We start from the raw sequence: 16,751 nt of genomic DNA on the forward strand, positions 1-16,751 counted from the left end.
CATTTTCTCAATCTATATTTTAGCTTTGTTGCCCTGTTTTCTTCTGCACTGGCCTCCAATGTGGTCGCTTTCCCTGTGTACCTATATTTCAGCCATCTCATGCTCCTGTTCCTTCATGGTGTGTGGTCTGCCCTACAACTCTCTCATGGTGGAACCCCTTCTTCCCTTTGTCCTTTGTCTGGGAAATATAAAATTCCTGCCTTTGTCTTCCTGCTCAGCCATTGGCCAGTCAAACTTGATTTGCCAGTCAAAACAAACAGGCGGCAGACTTCCTTTAGCCTACATGTGGAACACTGCAAGCAGAATTTTTGGTTACCACAATTAACATGGGAAAACAAGATGCTACACAGCTGCAAGATTTTTTTTTCCATAGTGATTAACACTCATAGGTCTAGAAGGTGCTATACACACTAATGAGGGAGAAAAATAAATCATAAATCTTACAGAATTTTTAACTTTGTAAGACACAGAAACAATGATCACCAAGCAGCCCAATGCTTATAGGTACGATAGTGGCACGTATGTCATGAAAATAACCATTCACTTTCTGTTTGGATTTAAGTTCTAGTCCACAATTTGAAGTTTTTGGTATTATATATACACTTTATTTATTTATTTATTTATTTATTTATTTATTTATTTATACTTAAAGATGGTGGGAATAATTGCAGGTGAGTGAAGATGCTAATGGAGGATGTTGGCTTCAAATCCCTTGGAGTTGGAATGACAAGTGATTATGGGCTGGCATGACTTCTATTGATTAAACAACTTGGGTCCTCTACAAAATCAGTATGAATTCCTAAGTATTCAAGTGTCTCTAGAGCACCCTGTCTAAGATTTTAATACAGGAAAAATATCTTCTGTTAAGACTCCATGAACTCTGTGTCTTGAAATATCTAAAGTCAAAACAAGTAAAGAGAAGCCATAAAATGTAAACAAATTAGGTATTCTCAATTACACTTAACCAAAATACTATCTAGAATGAAAATAGATGTAGACACTAAATCAAATATTTTAAACCCCCAATTTCAAATAACAAAATGATTGAGTTATAAAGTAAAACTAACAGCTCTTAATAAAGTGCAGAAAGTTAAAGAGAAAAGAAACCAATGCTTCATAAAGCATAAATAGTAAGATGATAAGGCCAACAATCATACAGTCTTTAGCCTTTATTGAAGTCTGTGTGCCACCTCAACTCCTTTCCCTAAGGGTGGAACAGCCCTCCCCCAGCACATAAATACACATGTGCATGAAATCTATAGACAGTTATTTTCTTGATTTAAAGAAATAATTTTGTTTCTGTATGAAAATTCAGCTTCTGCATTGACATGTATAGAAGGGGAAATTAAATACAATGCATAATGTTCTAAAATTTGATAACAAATACTTATAAGAATGAGTCACCTGATCTATTTATTTAAATATGAATGTAAATAATAATTAGAATACAAATGAATGTGCTCTGAAAAAAAGACATGAAACAAGACATTGAAAATAGCAACTAAAATCTACAAGTTCAAAAACTGAAGAAAATTTTATGGTGAAATGGAAGAAAGTAAAAGGTAATGTAAAATAGTAAGACATATTCTAGAAAGAACCATAGACAGAATACACAACCACACAGAAAATGTTGCATATATTTAGGAGCAAATGAAGAAAATTAGGACATGAAAGAATAGAATAGTGAATAAGGCAAAAGTAGATGTTCAATTGGGAACAAAGACCTTTTTGTTCCATTTGAGATTCTGTAAAACCCCCATGAAATGATGATCTAATTTATTTAATAAAATTTAAGACTAGTACTAATAGTAATGTACAGAAAATGTGAAATGAATAGAGGGATGATGTCATGATACAGTATTTTAAAAAGTAAAATTCAATAAGTAATTCTTAGGTAAGATTGAAAAGCTGGGTAGCATAATTGGAAAAGGGTCGTTTGTGTTAAATTAAAAGTATGCCAGATATAAAATATAAGTAGATAAAAGATACACCATAGCAAACTTTTAGATATTTCTTAGGTGCTAAAATAAATGTTAGTTCAATATAGTGATATAACCCTTGTTGTTTGTTTTTTATTTTTGAGACAGTATTTATGTGTGTTGCTTGCTCTCTTGAAACTCACTTGGAATTACAGCTCTGTACACTGCTCATGAGCTCAGACATTCACCTGCCTCTGTCTCCCTCATGCTAGAACTATTGTATCATTATGCCTGGCCCATCTTAAATGAAGAAAATTTATATTTTATAATGGACCAAATAATAGTGAGATATTGTGAACTAATTTGATGAGTATTATTAGCTAAGATATTTATCATTCCAAATTTTATAGCTGTAACTAGAAAATGATTAGAATAATGGAATGAATACACAAGAGGGGGAAAGTAGGATGGTAACATTTCCCTTCTATAAGAATGAGTTGGAAAGATATTTCTGGCCAACTGTGGAAAACTTATATAAACTGTATACTTACCATCTACATCACTGTCTTGGTGCAGTGAGCTGTGAGAAAATCTAATAAACTCCATAGTTAGTAAAGTGTTTTCCTTATCACACTGCTTGATGATGACAATTCTAAAATTAAGTTAGGAGTAGATAGACTGTCTCATAAGAGGCCCATTTCAGGCTTAGAATGGCATATACATCTTTTGCTTGTTCCCTATAGAACAAGAATGAAATCAACTGTATTTTATGAAAAAAATTAATTTAAGGAATTTTTATGAATTTGAAGATTCTTTTGTATCTCTAATGATCTCAAGTTTACTGGACTTCCAAAAACAGGAAAGTTTTTTTAAATAGGAATTTAAGGGGACTAATATTAAGTTTACAATATTTAATCAATTTGCTCAGAAAAAATGCCTGTTTGGTACTACATTTATAATTCTCATAATTTCCTATTTTCAGTTTGCCTTCCAAAATATACCAGTATGTTCTGACACTGTATTTTGCTATGGAGGAGATAAACAGTAACCCCTACCTTTTACCCAATGTGTCTCTGGAAATTGCATATATTAATCGCAAATGCAATGGTTATTTGTCATTATTCACTAATATGAATATAATGACAAAATATCATCATATTGTTCCTAACTACATCTGTGATATCGGTATGTGTGAAGTAGCACTTACAGGTCCACTGTGGATATCATCTGCACAAGTGGCAACAATTCTTCAGCTCAAATTCATTCCACAGGTAAGATATGTTTTGTTTATTTGTTTGTTGCTTTTTTGTGGAAGAGTTTGGATACTGCCTGTTAACTGTCATTATCAAAGAGATTGGGTACTGTAGGTTTATACTCCTTGATCTATATTTCAAAAAGAGTAATAATCAGAGTCTTGATGTAGTTTCAAGAATTATTTAAAATAGAAAAAAAGGATAGACTTATAGGAAATAAAAATTTCTAGAAGATTTAAATTGAAGTCTACATTTTTAGAAGATTGTGGGTAGTTAAGTTTTACATTAGACATGAACTGCAATATATTTCTTCCCACCACTTCCACCTGTTCCTTAATACAATTAACAACTTAGACTGACCTTGATAGCAACCCTCTTCCTCATGTTGTTTTTTGGTTCTTCTTCCTTTAGATTACCTATGGACCATTCCACCCTCTCCTGAGTGATCAGAATAGGTTTCCTAATCTACATCAGATCGCCCCCAAAGACAGATTCCTGTCTGAAGCCATAGTATCCTTGCTGTTACATTTCAGCTGGACATGGGTAGGACTAGTCATCCAAGATGATGACCAAGGTATTCAATTTCTCTTAGATATAAGAGAAGAAATGCAAAGAAATGGAGTCTGTTTAGCCTTTGTGAATGTAATTCCACAGAACATGCAATTATTTACAATAAGGACTGAGATACATTATAACCAAATAATTACATCATCATCAAATGTTGTGATAATTTATGGAGAAATGAATACTGCTTTAGAAATGAGCTTTAAACACTGGGAATATTTAGGCACACAGAAAATCTGGTTCACCACTTCACGATGGGATGTCATCACAAGGGAGAGAGACTTCAACCCTAATTCATTCCATGGGACTTTCACTATTTCACAATATCATGGAGATGTTTCAAATTTAAATAATTTTTTTCACAGAATGAATCTTTCTAAGGACACACATTATTTTTCTTCTGATAGACTAGGGTGGATGTACTCTAACTGTACAATATTAAAATCAAACTGCAAAACAGCAAATCATTGCACATCCAGCAACTTGTGGGAATGGTTACCATGGCACAGTTTTGACATGGCTATGAATGATGAGTGTTACAATATATACAATGCTGTATATGCTGTAGCCCATGCTTTCCATGAAATGTTCCTTCAAAAAATAAATTTTCAGCAACAGAAAAATTTGAGACAACTAATGCAGGAGTGCTTGGAGGTAAAGTTTCTTTCATTAGCAGCTATTCATACTTTCAAAATGACCCATGTTTTAAAAGCATTTTTAATTGAAACAATTATACTTTTTCCTACTCTGTCCTCTGCTAGATATTAAGGTGTCTACCCAATATTTTCTTGAGTTGATAGCCTCTTTTTCTTCTTTATTATTGTTATATATACATATATATATATGTGTGTGTGTATATGTGTGTGTGTGTATTCAAAAATGTATAATTACAATTTATTGAGATTATTTTTGTTGTTTGAATATATATGGTGCAATAAGATAAACAATATTCTTTTTATTAATCATTTTATGTGTTTACATTTCAAATGATATTCCCTTTCCTGGTTACCCCTCCACAACTTTCCCTATACCATTCTCCCTCTTCCCCCTTCCCTTTGTGTTTATGAGGGTATTACTCTACCCACTCATGCACTTTTGCCTCACTGCCCTAGCATGCCCCTATGCTGGAGGATCAAGCCTCAACAGGACCAAGGGCCTCTTCTCTCATTAATGTCAGCTAAGGCCATCCTCTGCTACATGTGTATCTGGAGCCATGACTTCCTCCATCTATACCCTTTGGTTAGTGGTTTAGTTCCTGGGAGCTCATGGGGTTTCAATTAATTGATATTTTTCCTTCTAAGGGGTTGCAATCCCCTTCAGCTCCTTCAGTCCTTCCCATAGCTCTTCCACTAGCGTCTCCAAGCTCAGTCCAATGGTTGGCTGTATCTGCATCTTTATGGCTCAGGTGCTAGTAGAACCTGTCAGGGAATAGACATAAGAGGTTCCTGTCAGTAAGTACTTTTTTGGTACTAGCAATAGTGTATGGGTTAGGTCTGTAGATGGGATGAGTTCCTAGGTGGGCCAGTCTCTGGATGGCCTTCCGTCTCTGTTTCATTTTCTGACTCTTGTCTTTCTTTTGGACAGGAACATTTCTGGATTAAAAGTTTTGAGATGAGTGGGTGGTCCTCTCCTTCAATTTAGGGAATGCTTATTTGCTGGAGGTGGTCTCTATAGGATGTATGTCCCCTTTGTTGGGTATTTCCATTGAAGTCATCTCTGTTGGTTCCTGAGACCCTCTTGCTTCCTTGAGTATGGTACTTTCTAGTGGCTTCCCCTAGTTTCCAAACTCGCACTGCCATATGTATCTATTCAATTGCCTCATCCTCTGTACTTCTCTGATGTCCCTTCCAATACCTGATCCTGTCCCCCTCCTTTTTCCCTTCCCCTCCACTCTTCCTGCCAGATCCTTCCCAGTCTCTGAAGAAAGAAATTGAAGACCACAGAAGATGGAAAGATTTTTCATGCTCATGGATGGGCAGGATTCACATAGGAAAAATAGCCATCTTACCAAAATTAAATTACAGATTCAATGCAATCTCCATAAAAATTCCACATCAATTCAGCATGTGAAAGAATGCAAATTGATCTATGCTTATCATCTTATACAAAGCTCAAGTCCAAGTGGGTCAAGGGCCTCCACATAAAACCAGATATGCTGAATCCAGTAGAAGAGAGAATGGGAAAGAACTTTGAACATATCAGAACAAGGGCAATTTTCCTGAACAGAACGTCAGTGATTCATGCTCTAAGATCAACAATCAACAAATGGGACCTCAGAAAATTGCAAAGCTTCTGTAAGTCAAAGAACATCGTAAATAGGACAAAATGGCAACCAACAGATTGAGAAAAGATCTTTCCCAACCCTACATCTGATAGAGGGCTAATATCCAAAATATTCAAAGAACACAAGAAGGTAGACTCTAGAGAACCAAATAACCCTATTAAAAATGGGATACACAGTTAAACAAAGAATTCTCAACAGAAGAATCTTGAATGGCTCAGAAGCACTGAAAGAAATGTTCAATATCCTTAGTCATCAGGGACATACAAATCAAAACGACCCTGAAATTCTACCTCACACCAGACAGAATGGCTAAGAACAAAAACTCAGATGACAGCAGATGCTGGTGATGGTGTGGAGAAAAAGGAACACACCTCTATTGCTGGTGGGACTGCAAGCTGGTCAAACCACTTTGGAAATCAATCTGGTGGTTCCTCAGAAAATGGGAAATATTTCTACATGAAGATTTAGCTATACCACTACTGGACATATACTCAAAATATGCTCCAATATATAACAAGGACACATGCTCCACTATGTTCATAGTAGCCTTATTTATAAGAGCCAGAAACTGGAAAAATCCAGATGTCCATCAATAGAGGAATGGATATTGAAAATGTGGTACATTACACAATGGAGAACTACTCAGGCATTAAAAACAATGACTTCATCAAATTTGCAGGTAAATGGATGCAACTAGAATATAACATCCTAAGTGAGGTGACCAAGTCACAAAAGTTCACCATGGTATGTATTCACTAATAAGTGGATACAAGGACAAAAGCTCAGAATATCAATGATACAACTGGCAAAACATTTGGAGCTTAAGAAGAAGGAAGACTAAAGTGTAGAAGCTTTAATCCTACATAGAATTGGGAAAAAACAATATTCTTAAAGAAATAAGGCATACTGAAACTTAGATTGCTGGGATTCATTCCATTAATTAAGAGTCTTCTCTCTTTTTTATTTTATAACAAGTAAAATATTAGAATATTAAACCTTGAGCAAAATAACATGAAATATTGGACACTACTTTTGATGAAGTCAATGATTTTGTGAATGTTGTGAATTGCAGGTTTAATGTTTAAGAAACATTTTTTTACAAAAGTAGTTTTATCATTTAAAAAGTTTTCAGGGGACTGGAGAGATGACTCCACATTTGAGAACACTAGCTGTTTTTCCAGAGGACCCTAGTTCAATTTCTAGCACACATATTGTAGCACATAGCTGTATGTAACACCAGTTTCATGGGATCTGGCACCATCCCACATACATACTGGCACAACACCAATGTTCAAAAAATAAAAATAAATAAACTAGTATCAGCATTTAAAAAAGGTTTTAGATATAATTGATCTTACATTTTCCTCTCACAGCTCCTCCTAGTTCCTCACCTATCATCCTACATGTCCTCTCTTTGTCTCTCTACATATGTTCATCCTTCTCTGCATTGCTGTTGCTTTATATTTCACTCTTTGTCTCTTTTTGTCACTCTGTTTCTGTGTGTGTATATTACTGTATATGAAAAATAAAAGAAAATCAAAACAAACGTTTAACAATTCATGGTAAAATGAACAAAATAAATTAAAAATCAGACAAATACCATGGAGTCTGTTTTCTGTTGGCCAGTTTCTTTTCTGGATTGTGGCTAATATGCTGAGTAACACTTGAGAAAGTTAATTTTTCCTTTCCTAGCTGGTAAAATGTGGGGAAGCTCTGGCTGGTCCCATGGGGAGAGTCTTTGGCTTGATGGTGACAGGCTTGGGCTTGGCTTGGTGGTTGTAGTTGGGAGCGCAGAGAGGCCTTCTATGGGAGACTAAATAGAGGCTCTGTAGGTGAAGGCTTTCTCTATGGCTCCTCATGATGGATCTCGATGAAAAGAGACAGTCCATGGTTTTAAGGCATTTATTTTCATGGCAGAAAGTGGATGTGTAAAACCATACCTACTTCTCACAGTGGGTCTGAGATTAAATATCTTTCGCAGGGAGGTGTGCCTGGAAAGGAAAGCTTATTGGCTAATCCCCCCAGGCCTTTAGATACCTCAATAAAGTAGAGATCTGTCTTGAGCCTTCATGACCACGGGTCATGTCCTCTACATGTGGAGGGGCTTGGTGCATTTCCTTTACATGACTGATGGCCACAAATCTATGGGGGCCTGTGGCTAGTGACAGGGGCCGGTGCCCGGGAACAGGTAAATCTCCTACCATCCCTTGAGGGTCTCTGGGGCTTTTAGCCTTAGCTCAACTGGGATCCACACCACGTTTCATAGTCACACCCATTCATTTTTTATTTATACTATTATATTCTAGATTCCCTGCCTTGAAAGATTGCAACAAACATCTACAGTCCCTTACTAGCTACCAAATTATCCAGTTATTAAGAATGATTCACACATTTCTAAAGCTTGAAAGCCACATACACATGTAAGAGAACACATGCAATATTTCTTTTAGTTCTGAGTTGCCTCAATCATGATGATTAACTAAAACCTAGAAAAAAAAACTTTAACATTAAGTGAGAAAATATGTGGGTTTAATATGACAGTTTTATTTACACGGATTCGAGTAATTCTGATTTTTTTTTCTGGTACTGAGGAATACTAATCATCAATGTAAGGAAAATACCCACAGAGAAAATGGGTGTTTAGATTATTATTTTCTCAGCACTTATCTTCCCAATAGCTTGCTGAGTATTTGTTTTCTCATGTCTTTGTGTTTTCATGGAAAACCTAAAATCATAAAATCATAATGGCATTTTAAAAATTGCTTATATTATTTCATTTACTTGACAGGAAACTCCAATAAAGTTAGATTTTGAGAGACATGCCAAAACTAAAAGGCTCTCCCCGTAATACATTTTCTGATTTAGTAAATTTATATTCATTTTTACTAACGCTTCATCTCTTTAGGTCCATGCATTCTTGAAAAACATGAAATTTTTTAACCCTATTGGAGACATAGTGATAATTAATCAGAAAACAAAAACAGATGCAGAGTATGAGTTCCATATGATTTGGAATTTTCCACAAGGGCTTGAAATGAAGGTGAAAATAGGACAGTTTTATTCATATTTACTACATGATCAAAAATTGTACTTATATGAGGACATGATACAATGGGTCTCAGGATATAGCCAGGTGAGTTTAGCCTAACTTAATTTTTTACAAGTAGACACAAACCACCGAAATATTGTGACACACTGTTTCTTTCTCAAAGTGATTATAAGATTCTCTTTTGAATTTTTGAATATTTTGAAAGAATGACATTTTGTTGTCTTCTTTCTATAGAATTGTATGTATATGATAAGTCCTTTCACTACATTCAATTTGCCCATCAAATTTGTTTCAAAATATTCTGCCAGTTATACAATATGTGCTAAATAGTATGGTTAAAAAGCTAGTAGGTACTATCTGATAACAATGCATATCTTGCTCCACAGATACCCCCTTCTGTATGCAGTGTGAACTGTGCTCCTGGATTTAAGAAATCTTACCCAGAAGAAAAACCATCCTGCTGTTTTGATTGTTCTCCTTGCCCTGAAAACGAGATTTCAAATGCCACAGGTAATTGCAAACTGTAGGGGAAAAGTCTACAGAATCTTTGTCTCTCTCCTTCACTCCCTCCACAAGACCTTGAAAGAAACTGGAAGGTAAATGTAGAGATAAAATGCCTATGCTTCTCAAAATAATATATTATTTTATATAATCAGTACTATTTTACAAGTATATTGTGTGGTGTCCTTCATGTATGTGGAATACATATGTCTTGGGATGAATGTGTGTTGTTGCGATTGAATGTGCAACTGTGTATATGTTCACGAGTATGGGAGTAATATTTGACACTCCCTGTCTTTCTTACTTATTTCTGTGTTTTCAGAATCCCCAAAAGGAACAGAACTATTGGAAAGAGTAAAATGTAGAAGGGAATTTTTACGCTATTATTTGCTAAGATTTGGGTAGTCCAATAATGGTTGGTCTCATACTCAGGAGGCAGAGGATATATAATTACTTGGTTCAAGAACTTGGGTGACTAGGAGGGCAAGGGCATTCTAAGTGAAAGAGTACCACTTATTTCATATGGCAAGACCACACAATATGAATTCTGATGTCTTCTAAGAAAGGGAGCAGCAATCTCAGTTGTTGCAACCAAAAAAATGACTGGATACAAATGGTGTTCAAGGCAGATGAATTTGACACTTTCTGCTATACCACTATTGAGAGTAAAGATATATGCTATGACTGCTTGTTTTCTATTGGAATACTGGTAGTGGGAACTATTGTCTTCAAGCTTTTATTATAAACAATTTCTTAACTAAGCTGCCTTACTGGCCCTCCCCTATTCTCTAAACCAAGTATTTTCAGTCATCATAAAGGTACTGCATGGACTATTCTCTATTTGAAGAGATATGCCTTAATGTGTTGTATTCCTTGGGGAATTTTACTCATCCTAGCATGAATATCTATGTTTAATATTCTCTTTGCATGATGCATGCAGTTGAGATTGGTTGTTGAATCTCTCCTATGTCTTAATTTCTTCCAAGAATACTTATGGGCAGAACATTCTCAGAGATGCTACTTTCAACTTAAGAAACATGCACATTGTACTTCCAACTATATCCCATCACAGCATACTATCAAAGAACAGGTTGTATTTTCTATTGAACACTAGTCCACAGGTGCTTTAGGAAGGATTTTATATAGAAATGTGTACATAATATAGTCTTAGTAGGCTGCAACTAATATGTGAAAAATGGCAAACTGGGTAAATCTTTTCTTTTATCTGAAGTACTCTGAGGCATGGGGATTTGAACCTGACATCATGACTTTATGTGTTTGTTGTACTTCATATCTGTAGAAGTTTCCACAACATTTTCAATATGGGGTTAAGAAAGATGTAGGTAGATTAAATATGATGTAGAAAAGGAGCCTATCGCTGGGCTGTGGTGGCGCACGCCTTTAATCCCAGCACTTGGGAGGCAAAGGCAGGCGGATTTCTGAGTTCGAGGCCAGCCTGGTCTACAGAGTGAGTTCCAGGGCAGCCAGGACTACACAGAGAAACCCTGTCTCGAAAAACCAAAAAAAAAAAAAAAAAAGAAAAAAAAAAAGGAGCCTATCAATATGAAAGGTTTTATGGCCTGAGTACAGTCATTATTGCTAACAAATATAGTTAAACGTAGTTATATGTTGGAAGAATGCTACAAAATTATAATTATTACCTTTAAATATCACATAAATACATAATCCAAACTAGCAAATTAGTTATGATATTTAGTGGAGGATTGTAAGTATATAATTCACTTTTATTTGAGAATTATATGATAAATAAAATGAAATGCCGAGTATACAACATCAAAACTAGAATATATATTACACTTTAAACCTGTAATTTCACATGCTCATATACTTAGAGAAAAATACTGAAGAAGAAAAAGAAGAAGGAGAAGAAGAAGGAGGAAAAGGAGGAGGAGGAAAAGAAAGAGGAGAAGGAGGAGGAGGAGGAGAAGGAGGAGGAGGAGGAGAAGGAGGAGGAGGAGGAGGAGGAGGAGGAGGAGGAACAGGATATGAAACACTTTATAAAGAGAAGATATGAGTAATGGAAGGACTCAATGGAGACAAAGAATTATAATTGCTCAAAAACATCTAAAGACAACAAAAATTCAATAAAGAACACTGCTTAACCACAGCCCATGCCTGACAGGAGACCAAATAAGTTGAGCATGGATTCTAATAACTGAGACTCAAATCTCATGGATACCCTTAGTGTTGCAACAAAATGCTTACCTCTCCACTGTCCAAACATTCTTTGGATCCATCAAACCACTTTTTCCTGGCCTCCCCTACCCCAGCCTCCACCACAAGCAATCATTCCCCGTAAACATAACCAGCCAAGCAAACCAGAAAAGAAGGTAGCACATTCTTTGAAAAATTTAGAGGAAACAGAATCCAAGAAACAAAACAGGCATCCAACCAAAACAAACCCAAAAATCAGTGCCTAGACATATGATCATACCAAACCCAGATGCCTAGATGGCAGTGTAAAAACATGATAATAACTAGGGTAATACTTCTCTATCAGAGCCCAGTTATCTAAACACAACAAGACCTGATTATTTAAGTATATCTGAAGAACAAGAATATGACCTTGTAAACAACTGTATGTAGATGGTAGCTGTACTTAAAGGGAGTTGAATAAATTACTCAAAGAAAGCCAGGAAAACACTAACAACTAATTAAAGGAAACTGATTTAAAAAAAAAACTCATCTAGGTTGAAGGAAACAAAAGATTTCAAACCATAAAAATGGAAATAGAAGCAATGATAACAAGACAAACTGAAGAAATTCTCGGCCAAAAAAATTGGGAATTTTAACAGGAATTGTACAGTCTCTTACCAATGGAATAGAATAGATGGATGTAGTTAAAGAATATTTAATACAACCCAGTGTGGGGTTGTGACACGCCTTTGAGCATTCATGTTCTTGAATAAATGAACACATACACCTTTATATTTTAATATGACTTATACAGCACAATAGCTGAGCAGCTTCCTACCTGCCATGCTATTAGAATCTACCACCTATCCATAACCCAAGTTACTACTTACTGTGTCTCATCTGGGCTACTCTTAACCCTAATTTGGCAGCCCATTGGGCCATGTTCTCTTGTCCCCATCCAATATTAACCATTCTTCTTCTCTCCTGCATTTCTTTCTCTTCCATAGAAGCTTCTTTTTTCCCTCCTTCTTTCTCTTCATCACTAGTCTTGGAAACCTAAACCTGGCCTATGTCTCCCCTTCCAGTTGTTGGCTGCAGGCATATTTATTTGTCAATCATAATTAACCTGGTATAGGGTCCCTTGGGCTATGTGCAGACTCTGAATCATGGAAGCAAGCAATTATCATTACAATGAACAGTAAAGACAAGAATAAAACAGAAACAAAAACAAAAACAAAACAAAAAACGCTCAACACATGGAAGAGGCATATGACAGAAGAAATGGTTACATCAGTCAAATAAAATGCTAAATCTATGAAAATTCCTGACAAAAAACATCCAGGAAATGTGGGACGCTATGAAGAGACCAAACATAAGAATTATAGGTGAAGAGGAAAAAGAAATATTCCAGTTCAAAGGCTCAGAAAATATTTAAAAATAAAGAAGAAATAAAACAAAAGCAGGTTAATAGACCTCCATAACTGACATGCCAAATTTCAACACACTAACACTATTAGAAACTGTACAACCAATGCAACTTACATTAAATACTGTAGAAGAAACAAAACTAATTTTAACTTGACAATTAAAAAATCCTTAACACATGTATTAACACTTGTTTGAAATCCAGATACTACTCCAACTTTATCTCTTGTTAACATAACATCATAGACAACTGCAGCTAACTTTCAAATATAGCTCTGAAAATGTCTAGAACCAGACTTCCAAATGAAGACTGTTATTTCAAATACTGGCTTGATTTCTAGACCAGTACATGATTGAATCTGAATAACTGGTCACATTAAAGAAAAAATAAGAGTCATTATAACTTCTCTTTTTGATTCTCTGTTCCACAAGGTCTAAAACTTGAGCCAAGGTAGCTTATTCCATCAGGGGTATAGGTAAACATAAGTGGGTCAGGAACATATGCCCAATACAGCTTCCCAGTCACCATTGTCAGGGCACTCAGCAAGCTTACAGGCCAGCACCATTAATTGTCTCACCTGTCACTCTGGCTGCCACCATACTCCTTCAACATCCTGAAGAAAAATACACAAACATGCCTTCTTCCCCATATTAAACACCTGATTGGGATCATGCCATATGCCAGTAAGTGGATCCTTCCCTTTCACCTATACATAAGTATGCCTAGTTTTAGAGTGTCATAGACACTCAGCAGTAAATTCCTTGGCACCCAATTTAAAAAAAATTAAAATAAAAAGAACATGATTTAAATAAATGTGTGGTATATGGGGCTATACCTCCCCCTTTTTTATTTTATGAAGATATTGTTTTAAAGTTCCATGGGCTCCTTCCACAGTCTCTTGTCCTTGACAATTATAAGGAACCACAGTAATATGGGTAATATTAAATTGCTGCAAAATTGTCTCAAATGCTCGACCATTATCTGTTTTTTTGTTTGTTTGTTTGTTTTTCATTTTTGTTTTGATTTTTTATTATTGGATACTTTATTCATCTACATTTGAGATATTATCACCTTCCCCATTCCTCCCCCAGAAACCCATCATCCCTCCTCCTATTTTCATGAGGGTGTGCCCCCACCTATCCACACACTCACACCTCCCCTCCACTGAATTCCCCCCTCACTGGGCCATCCAGCCCTCAAGGGACTAAGGCTCTCTATCAACCAGCTATTGTTTTATTGCCCTGCATATCACAGAACTCTGGTATTGTGAAAAAAGCTTGTAAGTACTGAAAGAAGTGAGTCAGGTTTTAAGTAGAAGCAAGAGGGTAGTGAGCTTGAGTATTGCTGGTATAACAGCTTTAATTACACTAATTGCTAGCATCACTGCTTCTACAATTGCTGTGACACAAGAAGTTAGACAGTTACCTTTGCTAATCATTTAGCAAAAATTGTTACTAATATGTTGAATATACAAGAGGATTTAGCTAGGCTTTTGGAACAATGGATTGATGCTCTTTATCTTATTCAAATTACTGGAAGGAGGTTCAGAGTAAGAGTAAGGATCTATCTCCAGTGTCATGCCAAATACCACTGGATTCATGTTAGTTCTAAAATTTACAGTGACAGTCATTATAATTAGGAAAAAGTTTAAAGACACTTGCAGTATATTTGGCATAATTCTAACACCTCTCAGGATATTTTAACTTTGCATACTGAGCTTATGAATTTAAAGAATGTTGCTCTGCTGAGCTTTGATATGGCAGATACTGCTGATAAAATTACCCATGGCATGAGGTCAGTATTTCTATTTTGGTCAAGCTTCAAGAATGGCATATATAGCTTGATCAGGTTACCCTTTTTTGTCCTGGGAATACTTTTATTCCTGCCTATTGTGTTAAATCTCGTCTTTAACAACATCAACATGTTGGAAGCCAAAGTACAAGGCTTGAACCTGAAAATGGACCCCCAGACAGAGTTATTAAATTAACAGGCTGGCAAGTCAAGGACAAGTAAGATTCTGTACAAAGCCTTAGCAACCTAAGACAGAAGTGCATTGCTTTTGATAACGCATATTCTTGTCAGAAAGACTTAAGACAGGCTCAGTCTTGTTTATGAAGTAAAAAAAAGGGGGAGAGACAGAGAGCTTTTGGGGCTGCTTGGCAAGAATCTGAAATGGGCCAAGGACAAGGAAATGGGGTGATTGTCAGGAATATGACATTTTGCCAAGGACAAGGAAGTGGGCTTCAGAAAGGAATCTGACATTAGTCTAGAACAAAGAAGTAATTTCAGGCAGGAATCTAAATCTTAGGCTAGAACAAAGTAGTAAATTCAGGCAGGAATGTAAACAGTAGGCTAGAACAAAGAAGTACTCTCAGACAGGAATCTAAATTTTAGGCTAGAACAAAGAAGTCAGCTTCAGACATGAAAAGGACTTTGAGCTAGGAAAGGGAAGTTGGCTCAAATATTTTGGTCAACTTGATAAGCCCTTAGAAACAGTTATCATGGTATTGTTCACAGAATTTTTTTTATTGCCTTGCTTGATCTTCAACTATTTGTACTAATGTCATGCTTGTTCCTTGACTATTTGCATCTATTGTATTGATAGTTCCTTAACCTAGGACTGACCTTTAATACTTGCATGTAATTAAAATGTTATAAAAGTAAAATGGAGGGGGGGATGTGATGGGGGTTCTAGAGAGGGGAAATGGAGGAAGTGGAAGGCATCTGAAATGTAAATAAATAAAATATTCAATAAATAAATAAAGAAGAATTGTATCATTGCTTTAGTGAGGAGATGTCTATAAATGTACAAGACATGTAAAGAACAACAAATAAATTGGGTTTGAAAAGAATGTCCTCCAACTACATATTAATCAAAACAGTAAAAATACAAACAAAACTATTAAAATTATTAAAGGCTACAAAAGCAAAATAACAAGTAATATATAAAGTTAGACCTATAAAAATTACACCTGAGTTACTCAAAATTCTAAATGCCAAAATGGTTTGGACAGATGTGCTGCAGTGTCTAAGACAGCATAGATGAGAAGATCAAACATAAATTTAAATTTTAAAGTTTTAAAACACTATAAATTGAGAAGATGGGATATTTCATGCTAAAGTCAAAACTCAACAAAAACTATCAAAAATTCAGTCCCACAGAAGGTTATAGAAGGGAAAAGACAAACTGAGGAGGTTAGGCATTTACATGACGACACAATAAATACATTGTCTTACATCACTAAGATGAAAAATAATAGAAAGACACACAAACACACACAGACACACACACACACTCATTAACAAATGAAACATCACCCTCACCAAAAATAGTAACAAATTATAACATGAATTGACAATTATTTGTGGAATTTTGCAATATCTATGGTCCCAATTTTCCAGTAAAATACTCAGAGTTTCATAATGGATACACAACCATAATTCATTCTACTGCTTCATAGAAAAAAGAAGCATTAAAGTCAAGGATATACATTAATGTATTGTAAAGAGTTGGGAAAAATATTCTAAGCAAGTAGACCTAGAAAGCAAACCAGTGGAACCAATTTAATATATAAAAAATGACATCAAACCAAAATTA

General features: G+C 35.5%; 1 protein-coding gene across 2 annotated transcripts in view; it reads left to right on the forward strand.

The window, feature by feature from the left end:
- LOC114620580 (vomeronasal type-2 receptor 116-like) overlaps positions 1–16,751 on the forward strand; it is a 41,104-nt gene that overhangs the window by 10,991 nt on the left and 13,362 nt on the right. Inside the window, exons 2-5 of one of the 2 annotated variants that reach the window (XM_028766697.1) lie at positions 2,902–3,199; positions 3,584–4,390; positions 8,926–9,153; positions 9,456–9,579. In XM_028766697.1, the coding sequence (XP_028622530.1) occupies positions 2,902–3,199; positions 3,584–4,390; positions 8,926–9,153; positions 9,456–9,579 (1,457 nt within the window). The remainder of the gene's footprint in view (positions 1–2,901; positions 3,200–3,583; positions 4,391–8,925; positions 9,154–9,455; positions 9,580–16,751) is intronic. The other variant, XM_028766698.1, reaches the window with a different exon arrangement.

The sequence above is a fragment of the Grammomys surdaster genome, unplaced genomic scaffold (assembly GCF_004785775.1).
Source record: "Grammomys surdaster isolate TR1022 unplaced genomic scaffold, NIH_TR_1.0 169, whole genome shotgun sequence".
Classification (NCBI taxonomy): domain Eukaryota; kingdom Metazoa; phylum Chordata; class Mammalia; order Rodentia; family Muridae; genus Grammomys; species Grammomys surdaster.